General features: G+C 42.7%; 1 protein-coding gene across 1 annotated transcript in view; it reads right to left on the bottom strand.

The window, feature by feature from the left end:
* Positions 1-17,790, bottom strand: part of smarca2 (SWI/SNF related BAF chromatin remodeling complex subunit ATPase 2) — a 53,953-nt gene that overhangs the window by 35,049 nt on the left and 1,114 nt on the right. Inside the window, exons 2-15 of the mRNA XM_005730646.1 lie at positions 15,522-15,766; positions 14,772-14,901; positions 14,092-14,484; positions 13,576-13,677; positions 11,998-12,250; positions 10,475-10,601; positions 9,504-9,677; positions 8,182-8,355; positions 6,971-7,141; positions 5,667-5,717; positions 4,371-4,501; positions 2,468-2,525; positions 2,208-2,305; positions 1,723-1,870 (exon numbers count right to left, since the gene is read on the bottom strand). Coding sequence (XP_005730703.1) covers positions 1,723-1,870; positions 2,208-2,305; positions 2,468-2,525; positions 4,371-4,501; positions 5,667-5,717; positions 6,971-7,141; positions 8,182-8,355; positions 9,504-9,677; positions 10,475-10,601; positions 11,998-12,250; positions 13,576-13,677; positions 14,092-14,484; positions 14,772-14,901; positions 15,522-15,755 — 2,244 coding nt within the window. The 5' untranslated portion in view covers positions 15,756-15,766. The remainder of the gene's footprint in view (positions 1-1,722; positions 1,871-2,207; positions 2,306-2,467; positions 2,526-4,370; positions 4,502-5,666; positions 5,718-6,970; positions 7,142-8,181; positions 8,356-9,503; positions 9,678-10,474; positions 10,602-11,997; positions 12,251-13,575; positions 13,678-14,091; positions 14,485-14,771; positions 14,902-15,521; positions 15,767-17,790) is intronic.

Genomic DNA, 17,790 nt, shown 5'->3' with positions numbered 1-17,790 from the left:
TGGGATGGTCAGTTTGGTAAAGTAAATCCGTTGGGCATCTTTCTTTGCCTTTAGACAACAATTCTGATGCAAAAGAGCCAAACGGGACAGGCCAAAAAAAAGAAAGAAAAAAAGCCAAATGAAGTCATTTATCAAACTACGTGTTAAACACACTGTCATCCACTGACCCTTTGTTTTAGACTAGCACAAAGTTGGAGAATGAAGATCCAATTAAAGCTAAAGCTGTTTGTATGCAGACAGTCTGTTACTTCTGCTGTCGTGTAAACTCTGCTTAAAGCCGACAGCAGCGGTGCTCCTGAGTTGCAGTGAGAGCTACAGCATGTAAGGGGGTGTCCAAAGCTTTTAATTGAATTTTTCAAATGTATTAGCTCGGATGCCAATGTGGTCCAATGTTTGCAACTTATACGAGAACTTTACAGTCTCTAAAATGTTCCTTCTCTGCAGATCAGCCAATGTTTGCTCCCATTCATTGTAACCAGGAAACAACTGAAAGCACTCAGACTGGACTTTTTCATCTAAAATGAAAACATATTCAGCACCTGCATACTTCATTGCTACCATGTTGTTATAAATACATTTTGCTGCACTAGTTTTGGTCTCAAACAAGCTGCCATATTGATTTCTGTTTGCAATCAAGTTGCTGACTGCCCATGCAAGCTCAGTGTTTGCATGACTTTGTCTAATGCCTCTCAAATCACACATCAAATGCTCGGGTGGATCCCACGCGTGCTTAAAAATGCCCCATGGATGTGCACCGCATCACATTAGAGACGGGCTGGGAGATGAGAGCGGCTTCCTGTGTGAACATGCAGACATACATTTAGACAAAGTTTAGCTCTGCAAATCAGTTCTCGCTGATTTGAAAGGAGCCGGTCTGCTGAAAGAGGGTCTGACTCAACTTTCATTTGGAAAGAAGTTCCAATTTCAACCACATGCAAGCAGACATTCCTGGTGGATTGCTCTCTAACCTGAAATCCACATTACGTCTGTTTTGCACATAGTTGTTGATGGAAGATAAAATAGCTGCTGAAAGAGTTGATATGTTTGCATGACGCTGCAAATCTCTGTGCAGCGTTCTGCCATCTCATTAGACTTTCAACATCTTACTCTGTTGCTCCAGCTGGACACTTTAGATGTTTTTCACAGACTCGGTAGAACTGAACTGAAACTCAAGTCCTCACAGGGCATTCAAGACAAATTAGACGTGTCTACTGGTGGCAGCACTGGGCCACACTGTTCCGCCAGAATCAGGACAAGCTGTCCAAGAACAGTTAGGAGGCCCTGCTCAGTCACGCCAAAGTTCCAGTGTAGCGCTTACAAATGAGGTCGAACCAGTTAAAGGCAAGAACGACGTTTTAGACCAGCCTAGGATAAAGGACACATCTGACACACTGTTTGGCACAAAGCTGGAAAAAAGCAGAAGCTTCACAACAAGTGTTTCTATATGTTCCCTCGATCTATTTGCAAATGTGACCAATGTAGACTTGCTTGACTCATTTATTAAATTCTTGTCATGTTATTGGATTCCTTGGACCAAAAAGTTCCCTCAAAGATTCAACATTAGGGTGAAAAACTCAACAATCCACTGATGCCCTGCGAGGAGCACCTGGCAATGGTGGAAAAAGGAACTCCCTGTTAACAGGAAGAGACCTCTGGTGGATTCAGGCACAGGGAGGAGTAGACAGCTTCTACAAAAGCAGACATGTATACGTGTGTGTGTACCTGGTACTGTTTGAGCATCCCATTGATCAACAGTGACGACTGCTTCTCCACCCTCTCAATGACAGCGTGGGCCACGCCGTAGTAAGACTGGGAGCTGGTTTGGCCAGTAGGAACACTGTACTCATCATCCACATCCTGCTTGGCTGACCTGCATGTGTGTTTGATCATTTGAGACAGAGACAGAGAGCATTTGAAAGTATTCTAACTCAAACTGAACCAGCTTACAAATTTAATTTAATGGCGCCTAACTGAGGCCTGACCCCAGGAGCTCAGACTAATAACCGTCTGAGCTCCTCTGGAAATCCACATCCAATACAAAGACAGCCAGAGGTTTGTTTATTTGCTTATTTGTGAGGCTCCTGCAGGGAAAATCAGGTTTGTTAAAAAACAGTCTACAACTTCCAGCATATGTGAACTGAACGCTTCTTTCTAGCCGATGCAACACATGCCGAGTAAATGGGAGATAACAGAAGGAAATACAATACTCGATGATGTTCTTGGCAGCACCCTCAGTGGCTCCATCTCCGTTGGGATCGATTATCTTCTTCTCCTCTGTCTCTCCTTTGGATGCCTCATCTTCCTCCTTATAAGGTAAAGTTGATAACACATGACTGTGAGCGTGCTTAATAAAATAACAGCAGCACAGGTGGAACAAAGAAGCAACTTTGATGTGGATAATAAAGTGTACAGCGCCCCCTGGTGGATCTTGTGCAATATAAAGTTTATTAATGAGAAAATCCTCTACCTCCTCTTCAAACTCTGAGCCGCTCTCCTCGCTGTCTGACCGCGGGGCCACTTCATACCTGTTTCAAAAGAAGCAACAGAAAAACAAAGCCTCATTAAAACATCTGTGCCCGTCACAGAAACATAATGACGAGCTTCAGCAGAATTTATCTAACAAGCAACAACTCTCCAGATAGTGAAGAGAGTTTATAAATAAATAAACAGAGCGAGTAAAAGATTCACACTATAAACATGTTTAACTATGAAGGAGATGTGCTGATTCGGGGATATTGATATTCAGACTATCAATATCATCAGAGTGTGGAAGGAGAATTTCAACGTTTCCTAGTTTTATTAAATATTATTTAAAAATCTAAAACATTTTAGCTAATGTTATTAATTCAGTCATTTTTCTGCCTTGGTAAACTGTCTGCCTGTTGCAGCAGCTCGTGCTCTTTTGTGTTTTTTTATTTTACGATTTTTCTGGCTCAGTATAATTTCACTGAAGATGAAACTGCTGCTTTTTGTTTTAAAGTCGTGTAAAGTCAAACTGGATTTTCTTCTCTTGGTGTTCTTGGCAATGACGAATCTTTTCCACCTGATCGTGCTCACGGTTCTGCTGCACAGAGCGACACCTGCAATCCTGGAGGTGCTACGGAGAAAACGGCGGGTGCTTTAGTGATAACAGGGGCTGTATCCCAATCCAGGGTCTGCAGCCTTAAAGGCCGCATTTCAAGGCCGATTACGTCACAGCGACGCGCCGAAGGCTGTCCCAATTCGAAGGCTGCTCGAAATGCGGTCCTCAAATGCGTCCTTCATTTCCCTGAATTTTAAGGCTGTGGCGGTGTAGACTTCGTGGCCCAACATATCCCAGAATGCATAGCGCAGCGATGGGTGTGGATAATTTTGCAGAAAAAGAAACGGCGAATGAGGGGCGGCCGAAGAGTACACTTTAAGTAAGTATTGAATATGATGTCACTTATTTATGTGCAAATGTTTAATAACGAAGAACATTAAACATTACTGTTGGCCACATGTCGGCAAAGTTATGTGACTTTAGTGACGTTTGTACTAACTTGGCTTTAAAGCCTTTACTTTAAAATATACACCGATCAATAGCTGAGCTTAATCTCACAGAGAATGATCAAAGCTCGTGTAGAAACAAACAAACAAATGAACAAAATATGTTCCCCTTCATTTCTGTCAAACACAGCTGTATGACACGTTTCCAGCTGTTAGTATCATGGTTGCTAGGCAACCTGGGCAGCGCGACGGAGGCTAGACCGTCCCATCTCACAAGCCTCGCACTTCCGGCCTTAGCGGTCTTTGAGTGCGCGGCCCCTGTGGACCGTTAAGGCTGCAGACCCTGAATTGGGATACAGCCGTGGACTCTGTGTGCTGTGACCTGTGAGGGAACACAGCGAGTGTAGTTTGATGTGTTTTCATGGACACAGTGTCAGGTGGAACAGCTACATATTGCTCCACTGAGAAACCAGCTACATAAAAATGCATGAATTCTATCGAAGATGCCAAGACTGGTATCAACGTCAAAATCCGAGGTGACTTCCTTCTCAAGTTATTAGACACGCCAGGTTTTCAGGAAACTCGACCTCTGACCTCGAGGCCAAGGTCACTAAGATCCAAGCTTATCTGAGATTTGGCATCTGTCTGAAATTCCTATGTTGCTTCGTTCTCGAGTCATCGCGTTCACAAACCTTGATGTGCATAGCAATGCTTAATTCTAGACTTGAAAGAATTTTCTTGGAATTGATTTTGGTAAGTTTTGTTCTTGGCGTTACAAAATGCAGTCTGTGTGAGCATTACGAGCCACCGTGGCCGAAAGACTGCCACCAGCAGAATCTTGGAGTGTCCAACGGTTTCGTTTCAAAGAGATCAGAAGCCGACAACAGTGCTGTGCAACTCACCCGGGGTTCATCTCGAGCCAAGCCTCCAGCTGGCTGGATTTTGGGGCCTCGGTTCCCTGCAAAACTTTCCCGGTCTCAGTCTGAATCACTTTGACAGGCAGCTCACTCATCTGGCTGCTTTCATCCATGGGCTACAGGACAGAGGAAACACAAGAAGCAGCATGCATAAACAAATCTGAACTCATCTTCAAACTTTAGTCTTTTAACTTTTTTTGGAAAAGATATGAGCTGTTAAGTTTTTAAGATGAGCGGCGGACTTTGATATTGATCAAAGTATGATATAGATCTTCAAATCCATTTAGAAACGAGAACCATAAACCACAAAGCTTCACTTTCATCAGCCACCGCTGATGTAACCTGAGCTTCTGCTGCTTTTATGACTGCATATCATGAACGTAAAACACTTTTCATTAGTTCCATAACCCCAATTAAACAAGAGCTATAAAACATAAAATTCTACAGACAATTCAAAAGCTTTTGTTTATTATTTTATAAATTATTTTCACTGGAAAAAATGAGACTAATAAATCCCAACATGAACCAAACTTTCAGACCTCCAAAGTTGCCTTTAGAGGTAAACAACATCAATGAGAGCTTCACCAAACCTGCCATCAAAGTTCAGCCTGAGCTTCTGGAGCACACAGAGGAACATGATTAAAAAGTGTGGAAAGTTACGACTGCAAACAAACAAACAGCACAGACGTCTTTTTGCTTTCGGAGGACTGTTTACAACATGCCTCTGTTGCACAATCGCCCAGGGTGCAGTCTGCCTCTCAATGGGTAATTACTGTTTGTTTGTTCGCCTCCTTATTTGGTTCTTTTTTCTGTCAGAGTAGGTTGGATTTTGTAGCAGTCACAATAAAAGACTCAGCAAATGCACGAGAGGAATAATTATCAGCGTTACTAATTTTGAAAGTTAAACGCATTCAGAGGACAAAGAGCGAACATCTGTCGACATCGGGGGGACGTGAACCCTGAAAAAGTCTTTGAAACAGAAGTGCCTGATTTTTGACAGCTGATTATTTACACATCCATCAGTACGACTGTCACTCATTCATGTTTGTGTCCACCTGTTGAACATAAGTGCAGGACTCGTGTGATTTTATTGCCACTTTTAGTCTCCACAAAAAATGTCCACTGCTGTCACATCTCAGCACCGACTCTGTCTGCAGTCCTGAGCAGGTAAGCTGCAGAGTGGGAATCGTGCTAACGATGAGGTAGCGTTCAGTAAACTCAAAGTTAGCTGCAGATCAAATTACAAAACACTTTTTACATTTAACATGAACAGTCACTCACCTCTCCATCGGGTCCAATTGCGCTAGTGCCTTCACCATCGCCATCCACCTTCTACATAAATAACACATCAACCAATCAGATGGCATTTTCTTCAAAACACTGACTCATATCAAAGCTGGAAAAACACTGATAATAATAATAATAGGTTAGAGGGAATGAGAAATCTGAGGTGCTCTTTGTGTTCCTGTTGTACACTCACATGACACTTTATTAGGTACACATTGCTAGGACCAGGATGGGTCCTTTTTACCCTCTGAACTGCTTAATTCAACAAGGAGCTGGAAACAGTCCTCACAGAGTTTGGTCCATACTGTGTGCGACAGCATCACAGAGCTGCTGCACATCCGTGACGCTGGTTACTGTGAAGAACCACTAAATAAAGTGAACTCTTCATGTTCAAGAAACTACTGTAAGGCAGCTCTGTGACATGTTATCCTGCTGGAAGCAGATTCAGAAGACGGGTACACCGTTATCACAAAGGGATGGACGTGGTCAGCCACAATAGCTGGGGTGTTTTTGTTAAACAATATCCTGTTGGTACTTGGAGCCTGACTCGCTGATACACAGCAGGATGTGTTTACTCCAAATTCTGACCCTACAGTCTGAATATCAGAGCAGAAATCAAAAATCATCGGGCCAGGTAACATTTATCCAGCCTGTTGTTGTCGACCCTGTGAGCCTCAGCTTCCTGTTCTTAGCTTACACCAGTGGTCTTGTGCTGCTTTGGAGGTTTGTCGCCCACACAGAGATGCTCTTCTGCATGCCTTGTATGCAGTGAGTGGCTACTTGTCTTACTGTTTCTGTCCTATCAGCCTGAAGCAGTCAGGCCATTCACCTCTGACATCGACAAGGCATTCACCCAGAGAACTGCTGCTCACCGGATATTTTCTCTTTTCCAGACCATTTCAGAAATACCAACCACCACGCCACATTCAACGGCACTTAAATCCCCGTTTGTCCTCGACCCTGAGCTAATTCTCGGTTTGAACGTCAGCAGGTTGTCTTGGCCTACGTGGCCGCACACACCGAGTCGCTGCAACATGAGCATTAATGCACCGTTGAACTGGTGCACTTAACAAAGTGGCCAGTGAGTGTAGTTGTAGTGAAGTCATTTACTCAGGAGCATTTGAGAACACTGAGAGAAGAGCAAACAAACTGCCCTGAACTGAATATGACACTGCTGATCCTAGAGCAGGCCACATATCCTACACATAAGGATAAACAGCAGCAGCCACTTTATTGTGTTTATGTTTGCTTGAAGCTGAGTGCTGCACAGAGCACACACTTGACCTTCGTCCTCCTACCTTCTTTCTCTTCCGTCTCCTCTTCTTCTCCTTGGCAGCTTGAGCAGCTTTGTGTTCATACACCAGGGTGGTGAGGTTGGCCACATATTCATCCGTCTGCTGCAGCAAGTAGGCCAGACGCTTGTCTTTCTTTTGATCGATTAGTTTTCGGTACCCTTCCTCGTCTTCTGCCTGGATGAGCCAAAGTGACATCAAATTAAAGACGAGAGCTGCTGTAACGGTGAAGTGTAAATGATCCATTATAATAACAGGACGGAATTACAAATTAACTCCACTGCACTCATATAGTTGCCAGTTTAACCTTTAGGATCTTTAATTATTATTATGATTACAAATGGATCCTTTACAAAACATGCTAACAATAATTTTTAAAAAACTAATAGACAGACTTTTAACTCATTCACTGCCATTGACGTCTATAGCCGTCAATTGCAGTGAATGAGTTAATGGGTTTAACTCATTCACTGCCAATGGCTGGCAGTGAATGAGTTAAATGGCTAAACTATGTATTTGCACACCAGCGACCTTATCTGTGAACTGTCTCTGTCACAAAGTCCTCCTCTGTCTGTATCATAAGACACTTCTACAGTTTCCCTTCTCTTCAGCCATGCGTGTAATGAGGCCTCAGCAGCACTAACAGCGCTGGCAGCCGAGTGGGGGGCTGAGAAGTGCGAAACAGGAACGCAGAGCCGCAGCACGACACTGTGGACGTTTGTATCGTGTGCTATTATTTAGCTGACAAACTCCAGCTCTGATTTAATGAGTCGGAATATAATCAGACACCAGAGAAGAATGAGAACAGCGGAAAACGAGTGGACAGTCACATCCTGCTTCTCACTGAGACCATCACCCACATTAAATACTAATTCTGAAAGGTTCAGTTTTGGTCTGCTTTGTGCATTTGGGGGCATTTCTTATACAGATGCAGAGAGCAACATTTAGACAGATGTCTAAGTGTGTCAAGCCAACACTGAGCTCAGCGACAACAACTGGCATCATAAGAACAGCACCAGCAGCCTGGTCCAAGCTCAGCAGGCTGTAGGAAGGCCCAGATCCTTTATTTGCTGGCAGCAAACATGTTTACTGTAAGCTGTGATATGCTTGTAGCCAGTATAATGAATAATCAGCATGTATATCCGTAACTTTTAGTTTGAGCATTTATGAAAACACATGACTTCCAAAAAGATTCATCTTGGTTTGCCGCTCCTCACCATGAGTCTCCTCATCCTCTCCTTCTCGATTCTCTCCGTCTCCTTCTTCTGCTCACGCTCCGTGTTGGTGTGCCAGGTGGCGATGGCTCTGGTGAGCTTCTGCATCTTACCGGACACAGAGCGGTGATACTCTTTGAAGTCCTTGGCATGTTGAAGGATGCTGTTGAGATATTCCTGAAAAACAAGTCACAAGTTTTTGTTTCTGTTCCCGTCACTGCAGACACAACCCTGACGCCACATGAGTTTTCCTTCCTGTCAGCCTGTCACCGGCTTTCACACAGAGGACCTGCTGGATGCTGTCGCACTGTTGACAGTGTTCTGATTGCTTTTGTTGCATTTGTTTTGACTGCAGGAAATGAGACGGTAGCGTTTTGTTTTTTTAACCAAAAATTGTCATGAATACTTTTTATTAGTGGTGCAGCGGATCACGGTTGATCCGTAATCCGAACCGATCCCACTCCACGGTTCGGCACGCACGTGATCCGAAAAAGAAGGAAAAAAAGTATGTGTATGGTGCGTGTGGTCAGTCTGTCAAGCGATAGTTATGGTCAGCGCTAGCGGTCCAAGTGGAGGAGCAGAGGAGTTTGAGGTATTTAAGCAGCCCTTTGCTGCCCAGTCTGACCGGCTAAAGCTATTACAGAAGCTACTGGGGTGTTTAGCTGCAGAGGGGACGCCGTATTCTGTTGTGCAAAACAAGGGTTTAAACTACGATGAACGTGCTTGAGCCACGCTATGATATCCTGTTGCGCGTCCACTTTAGTGACAAGATCGTTCCAGGCATGTATGAGCAGGAAAAGATTAAAGTTATGGCTGAACTGTCCCAGGCATCTTCTGTTGCTCTAACTGCTACAAATGGGTGGAGCTGCAGGTCAACGGAAAGCTACGTGACCGTGACCGCTCGTTATATCACAGCGGAGTGCGATGTAATGAGATGTATGTGTTATTGTAGGGTCTACCTTACAATATAAAGCGCCTTGAGGCGACTGTTGTTGTGATTTGGTGCTTTATAAATAAAATTGAATTGAGTGGTAGATACAAAGACCTATACTGCCCTATATTGAACCATAATTTATTTTTTAATATTACTATTAGAGATTAATGTTTTTAACAGGCAAAAAATACTTCAAGTAAATGTTCAATTTTTGTCTTTTTTCTTTTTTTGCTGATCTGAAAATTGATCCGATCCGAACCGTGAGATTTTTGATCGGTTGCACCACTACTTTTAATGATTTCCATGGCACTGCAGTTTTTACAAGAACAACAATAAGATGAATGATATAATAAGTGCTGTGGGTTGTTACATGGACTCTGGTGTGGCTCACCTGATGTTTCTGCCTGCGCTTCTTTTCCTGCTCGAGCTTCTGCTGCTTCTCCAGCTTCTCGGTCATGCGTGCCTCCCTCAGCGTCTGCCGCTTGCTGCGCCGGTAAGCCTTCGAGTTGAGGGCCGTCTCCAGGGTCGTGTCTCGTCTCATACAGGCCACGACGTCCTGCCTCAGCTGGGATATTCATCAACGGGTTATCAAACTCTAAAGTGATCTAATCTCACCTGTATCTCTAAAGTACAAATTGAGTATGAGTTGAAAATAGTGCTAAGCTGCAGCTTGAGGCACTATTGTTTTATCAAAGGGCTTAAAATGAACAATTTGACTGCTAATTAAACGTTTGCATGATTGAATGAGCTTCCTTTAAAAACAGGGTTGGTCCACTTCATTACAACCCATATGGAAAAGAAATAGTAAAAACTTCTATGATTTACTCATGAAAGTGGCCACTTTCTCATTACTTTCATATATTGTTTTAGTATCCAAAACATACAAGTTTCATTATATAATTTTTCAAGGGATCTTATATGTGTTTATATATTTATAGATTTATATACATCTTTTCCATATGGGAAAGCACGACTGCATAAGAGAAATTAAGAATTCTGAAAGTGTCGATAAACCAAAACAACAATAAAAGCCGGCCTAAAGAAAACAAATTAATAATCATATTTTTAGGTGGATGAATGTATTTTGTTGACTGAGAGCAAGAAGTCCAAACTTTGTATGTACATGTACCTTTAACATAAATCAGTGGAAATGGCATCTCCGTTCTAAGAATACCTGAGCAGCAAACCAGCCCAGTGTGGATTTATCGATAAAAGCGCCGCACACACTCACACGGCGGGTGATCCGATGAACTTCCAGTGATAACAAAAGTGAGCTCTTTCCATTCGACTACGAGCTGCTGCAGTTATGCATTTACATTGATGCAGTCACGTGAAACATGAAACGCTGCAGCTGCCGCGTACCTGACGCTGGAAGTTGAGCAGACGCAGAGCCTTGAGCTCCACTGTGGCTTTAGTCCTGAGGTCCGGAGGCAGCGAGCCTGGCAGACTTTCCAGTTCCTGGATTCGATGCGCAATCCGAGCCTGCAGTCTGAGAGACATTACGGAGACATTTGGTTAAACTGCAGGACACTGGACACACATACAGTGTTTTATTGAGGCATTTGGCCACCACATGCTGTCAGGTATTTACATCACTGGAAATTTGGACGATGGTGATATATCCATTAATATTATATCCATTTGCCATGAGACCTGTCAGCTGTTAAGGCCATAGAATGTGATTCATGTTATCACACTATTTAGATGGGATTTGGATGCATATTGCACTTTTCACAGCAATCTTCAACATCTGAATCTAGCATGGCACTTACTTTTTTGACGTATGCTTTGTTTTGCAGTTACCTTCATTAGAGCCTCCATCAACACATGGTCTCATTGCCTCAGGTGCATACTGAGTGTTTGCTGAATAAGTATCTTTCAGGCTTAAAGTCTAGTTTCCAAGTGCTTCTTTGGTGCATGTTAACACAGATGATGACACTCTGGGTCCAACTAAACCATAAAACCTGCAGGTTTTGTGTAGTCTTACTGAAAGTTTTTTCCCCTATATCTCTGGGTGGTCTGTTGCCCGCAGTACGAGTTCTGGTCCTCTTCACACATCCATGGTGCAGCTACACTGTGAGCTTTACTTATTTAGTAGTATCATCAGGTAGCTTTCTGAGGGGAAACTGCATTAAATCAATAAGATCTAAAGTTGTTTTGATTATTCAACAGCCTCAGGAGTATATTTATTACTACATAACACTGACAATAATGCAGTGCTGTTCCACAACACTGTGAGAGGCACAGTATTTCACAATGTATTCACTGGACAAACAAGGTGGACTGAGGACAAGTCTCTCTCTAATCATGTCTAAACCAATGCAGCTCGGTCAAGACAACATGAAGAAGAGATCATCAAAACAACATCAAATTTATGGAGAGAAAAACAAGCCTTAGGGCCAAAACAAGATTAAGGTCTGTGGAGGCTTCCCGACGTCTCCTTCGGCAATCTTTGTTTTTAGAAAAATACGCAGCCTGCGGGGATAACAGTGAGTTGTGATTGAGCACGCGAGGCACCTCTAAGAAAGGCCATAGGGGCTCCACCACAAAGTGTTTCTCACGTTATCATATTCATACGGGTAAAGCTTGTAACCTTAACCCTTGTCAAACGCTCGCAGACTCTGCTCGCAAAGTCTTCGTGTCACAGTCAATGTTTGGATATGTGACTTAAACTCGTTTCAAGTGGAAAACATGTAATGTCACATATGCAGAGCAATGCAGTTTGTCATGTGCAGCAGTTTGACCTCGACACATAAATTCATCTTCAAACTTTCCTTTACCACTGATTTCATGCAGGCAGTTTCATTCTTTATTGTGTTGAGTTGTGTAGATGTGAAGTTTTTGCACTATTGTGAGACCACTGATGAATACGTGAATGTGTCTACCTGTATTCTCTCTCCTGCAGGATTCCCACTGGGTCCAAGCCCTGGGGCTTCTGGATAGGCGTGATGCGGTTCTGCTTGTGCTGTATCGGGAGCATTACGGACCCCTGCTGCCCAGGAGGCTGAGGGGTCCCCGAACTGCCCGGCATGGGCCCAGCTGGCACAGCAGAGGCCTGAGGTGGTGCAGGAGAGGGGCGACCGCTAGCAACAGGAGTGAGCTGCTTCTGTGCAATGGTTTGATTTTCAGCACACTGACCTGGAGAGCAAAGACTTCTGGTTATTGCGTCCAGTCCCACATGACCAAAATCTCAAATTCCTTCAGTACCAAAAGGTTTTTAAAAATTTAACGTGTCAGTATCGTTTCGTTTTTTTCAGTTTGGTTTTAACCACAACAAGCTGCATGAGTTTTTTTATGCTTAATGAGCTTAAATACCTGGGGGCAACCATTCAAAACAACTGACAGTGGACAATAGAGGTGAAGAGAAGAGTGAAGCAGGGTGGAGACGAGTGTCAAGGGTGATCGGTGACGGAAGGACAGCGGCAAGAGTGAAAAGGAAGGTTTACAAGATGTGAGTGGCCTGCTATGATGGTTTGGAGACACTAACATAAAAGACAAAGATGGGGGTGGAAGTAATTTAGAAATGAGCACATCAGAGGGACAGCTCAGCTTGGATCTTTGGAGAGGACATGGTCTGAACATCTACAGAGGAGAGAGAGGAAATACGCTGCACAAAGAATTATAAAGACACAAGAAAGTTTTCAGGCCAAAGAGAAAGTTTACAGATGTAGTTAGAGAGGATGAGCAGATCATTGGTGTGAGAGAAGACGGTGCAGAGGGTGAGATGGATCCACTGTGATGACCCCAAAGGGACGAACTGGATACGTTAGGTAAAAATACCGTCTGTAAAAATGTCTGCACTGGGAATTATTCCTAAATACCAAATTATCACATGGGAAGTTATGAACACACGCACATCAACCAGGGTTTTCTCAATTCAGTAAATGCACCTGTGTGTTTACAGACAACCTGGCACTTACACACATCTTATGGATTTTTCCCCCTTTGGCTTTAGGAGGTCAATTTTTCCGTTCCTCATACACGGTTAACTGACCAACACAACGCCAGAGCTCATGACAGAGGAAACAGTGTCCTCACCTGGGAGCAATTAGCTGTCAGAAAGATCTCCCTGAGCTTCTGACAGATTCATTTTTCTATTTGTTCAATTTTAAATCGACCACAGTGGAAGTTGAGATTTTCTTGTTCTGTATCTGTTTTTAATTTATGACTGTTTTACTATTCATTCTAAATATTTCATCTTCTTGTCATACTTTCTGTCATATTACTACTGCACCATTATTCTCTTCACCTTTACCTGCTGAACTGAAGTTTTAGTAAATGCTTGGGGATCTCTCTGCTTTAAGCCATTTGACAGAAAAATCTGTTGGGCACTGCATGTTGGATTAGACTGGGCGGAATGAAAAGTGGGAAAAGTGGGACTGACTGTGAAGCCACATGCAGATCCCTGCGTTATCGGTCCAGCCACAGAGCCCATGTTTACCACATACACCTGCCAAACTTACCATCGGCCCAAGGCTTGGGTCCTGTGCTTTGATTGAGTACTTGCATGGCCGGGGCTGGGCAGGGACTCGACTGGGGACCCCCCATAGGAGCCATTGGCATACCTTTCAACACAATAACAGATTTTATAGTTCAACAATTTGTCCGTTACAATTTGAAACTGTAAAGGAAAATTATTTCACGCCTCTTTTCTGTCATTACACCATTAATCACACAAATCTCTGTTCTCTGTCAGACAAAACAGGTTCAATATGAATGTTTCAATCTGGGCTCAGTGACTATTTCAAGCTTTTTACTCAATTTATTGACAGCAACGTAAACCCAAAACTAAACTATGTAATTAGATCAGTTTATATTTTGACTGAGGCATCTTTCTACACTACAGTCTCACATTGAGGTACAACAAAGAACCAAAAACAAAATCATAATTCTTCTTTATCTTTACTTGTTAATGTTCAAAGACTTTCACAACAAAGAAACTCACAAAATATTTGTACCAACATAAATCTGTATCGTACCTGGAGGCCTGTTGTAAGGACTGGCACTTGGTGCCTGTGGCTGCAGCTGTTGTTGTGGTTGCTGCTGCTGCTGTTGCATTGTGGGTAGGCTCCTTTTACCTTGAACAGCCAGCTGAAGGTTTTCCGGTAGCGGCTGCCCACGACCCAGAATCTTGTAGGCCAGAATCTGAGCTCTGAGCTGCTGCAGCTGTACTGGACTAAAAGCAGATGACCCCCTCACCTGCTGGCCCATGTTGGACATGTTGGACATGCCTCCTTGGGGATCCATTGACATCATAGGGCCTGACTGGGCAGGGGGCATATGTGGTGGTGTAGGTCCACCTCCGCCTCCTGACATGGGACTTGAAGCGTGCTCATGGACTCCCATTGGGGATGGGTGGGGAGACATGTACCCTTAAGTGGACAGAAAGGAGGTTTCACACATCAAAGCCTTGAAGAATTGGGTCACAACCTCGGGATCAGAGCAAAAGCCAATGAGTCTTAGAGGTTATTTAATCATTAACACACTAGAAAGAGGAAAACACACAGCTGGGTTGTTTATTTCCTTGCTGCTTCCTCCTTGTTTAATATTAACTCTTATATTTAGAAGATGTCTGAGAAACATTAACACCACAAGTGGATGATGAGGTTAAGTTAATAAACCAGGCTGCTTAGAGAGCTGAAGGACTTGGGTTTCAAACCTTGGCTGTGCTGGTCCATAGGACTCTGTGGAGGTCCCATGCCACTGTGGAGAGACCTCATCCCCACACCTTTCATGTGACCAAAGTGCATTGCCTCTGCCATTGACTTGTCATTCATCCCCTCCATGGGCTGAAAACACAAAATATGTTTCAGATCTACACAAGTTAACTGCAAAAACACACTGTCCTACCAGTTTAAGATTGAATTTAGGACACTGATGGTTCTAATCGTATCAAAAATAAACATTAATAAGATAAGATAAAATAAGACAGCCTTTATTAGTTCCAAAGTTGGGATTATTACAGCAGCAAAATGAACTGCCTGCCTAAGCAGAAGTAACATCAGTAATTCTACTGCGAAACTGCCAAAATCTTTAAAAATGACCATAACAAAAAAATCTATTCCACCCTCCACTGCATGAACTCAAGAGTATAAAAAGATTATAAAAGTACTGCAAAAATTCACATTTATTATTTATGTCTGTATCAATTTATCAAACAACAGATATGTCGTATTCCCTCATTTAAGCTAATATATATTTATGTGATATATAAAAGGATAAATAAAGTATTTCATATCTTCCTAATGTTTCCTCCCTTCCTTGTTTTAGTTTGGTCGGTTTATTAGTGAGCATACTAAAAGGTTTAAAAAACTGAATCCATCAGAGTGATAGAAATATCTACTTTAACAGTTTCCTTTAGCACTAATGACATCACGACATAGTTTGTAGTACTGTTTGCACGCTGTACCTTATGCATAGAGTACATGCTGTCCTGAGAGTAATCACTTTGTCCCTGGCCCTGCATGCCGTGAGGTGCATTGGGTGTTCCGGGTCCAGGGCTGGGGCCCATCATGCTGTGAACAGAGCTCGGTGAGGGATCTGGTCCAGGGCTGGGGCCCAAGATGGGCCCTGGGGACATACCCGCCCCAGGAGAAGGGCCAGGATGCGACATACCACCTGATGTCTCTGAGGGGCCGGACATCTACTGAATACCTGTGAAGGTAGCAGATAGGAGTGGGCGATATAAACGATATATGATAGAAACTATATAAATTTGGCCAACGATAGAGATTTTGACTATACCGCTCTATTGCGATAGCGCATGTTGATGATGTCATCAAGCTGCGCCTGTTTTGGTCGAAAGCATCGCAGCGGCTACAACCATTATGATCTGCAAATTATGCTGGCGACAGTCACAGCAAAGAGATGAAGCACTTTTGAAATATGGGGAAAGCCAAAACCTGCGCTTCCTCCACTTCCGTAACATTGATTCATTAATGTTGAATTCTCTCGCAGCTGCTCTGTTCCCGTGTTGTTGCAGTATATTAATAACTAACCTCGTATTGTGGATGAATAATCTCAGTTGTTCTCCTGACTGAAGTTTGGCCCGTGTATAGCATCCTGCTATGCGACTGTATTTGATCCTGACCACCAGAATCCGTCACGTTAACTTTTATCGAGCGGGAAAAAAAGTTGGCGTTCATCCTCCAGCTTCACTGTGCTAATGTTATGCTAACATAGCTGTGTCGCTAGCAATCACGTAGCACAAGATTATATACCAGCTAGTCCAACTTCAGTAACCCTGCAAACGCCACTGCTGTTTAGTTTCCTGTCTTCATTTATGTTGGAAGTGGTAGCAGAGCTGTACGTTTGAATTAGTTTCAGAAATCTCAGTCAGAACATGGTATGAAATGTTTAGGTGGAAACTAGCGAGCTAACTTCCTGCTAACTGTTAACTCCGTTAAATTTAATAAATTCTGTTTTCATGGATGCCTGGATGTTAAACTTAATTGTTACACCCGATAAAACAGCAACGCTGATGATTTTATTAAAGATTAAAGAATTCAGACCGTTTTTAACTCTCAGTGTTCGTTTGACTTTGGGACCTGAAGCAGACGGAGTTTTGTACTCAGATTACTCCGCGGAGCTCCTCACTACGGCAGCCGTAATGCTCTGACAATCCATCAAGCAGTGCGGCTTACCAAAGTTGTACTAAAACATTTTTTAACAGATTTCTGCAGCCGAAATCCGTTCCAGGTCAGTCAGTAAGCACAACCAGAATTCATACATAAGGAACACTCTCGATTTTTGAGAAAATTAAAGGATTTTAAGTCCTTATAGTGTGGAAAATACAGAAGAAAATGTATAACGTATATATCGCGATATATATCGTTACCGCACGTGCTTCAAATTATACCGCGATATGGATTTTAGGCCATATCGCCCAGCCCTAGTACCAGACAGCTAGAGGAGGAAAATAAGAACATGACTGATGTGATTTTAATTCTATGAAAACAAGATGAGGCACATACCATCCGAAAATGGATTTTCATATGTTAGCTGTTGTTTGTGAACAACGTCAATCATGTTTATCAGTGATCAAAGAATGTCGGAAACAGCCACTGAGTTAATTCAATGCCTGTGTAACAGTTAAACCTGATTATGATTCCATATAATAAATAGTATGGGAATAGGACATTGGTGGTGATTAGAGTCTTGGGCATGTCAAACTGATTTAATTTCATTACTCGTATTTTTTTGTGTAGTGCCTGGTAATCCTTCTCGACACCTTCGTGGACAGAAAGGCCTCATTCACTTTCACTATGAAATATGAACAAATATGAACTGAAATACCCAGGCTTTGAATATGTGACGTATGTGTGTCTTTGAGAGAAAGTCCAGTTGATTAATGATTTATGAAAAATTAAAGACAGAAAAATGTATTTCTTTATGAGGATTTTATGGCAGATTGGGTGTGTATTATTCCTTATTTCTTATATTTTGAAATATTGTATTGTTACATAGTCTAGTCTTTTTTTTAATGTTACTGTACTGGAGCAACTGTAACCCACATAATTTCCCTAGGAATTAATAAAGTATGCTGATTATGATTATACATGTGCACTACACAAAAAATAATAATCCATTCAAATCAGACTTGTTGCTGATGTTTGACATGTCCGTATCCCCAATTCTATTCATTATACGGAAAATAATTCGTGTTGTGTGTGTGTGTG

The sequence above is a fragment of the Pundamilia nyererei genome, unplaced genomic scaffold (genome assembly GCF_000239375.1).
Source record: "Pundamilia nyererei isolate P.nyererei 1_Seehausen unplaced genomic scaffold, PunNye1.0 scaffold00038, whole genome shotgun sequence".
NCBI lineage: Eukaryota > Metazoa > Chordata > Actinopteri > Cichliformes > Cichlidae > Pundamilia > Pundamilia nyererei.
Note: the sequence above shows the minus strand (reverse complement) of the source record. Positions and strands in the feature narration are given on the sequence as shown.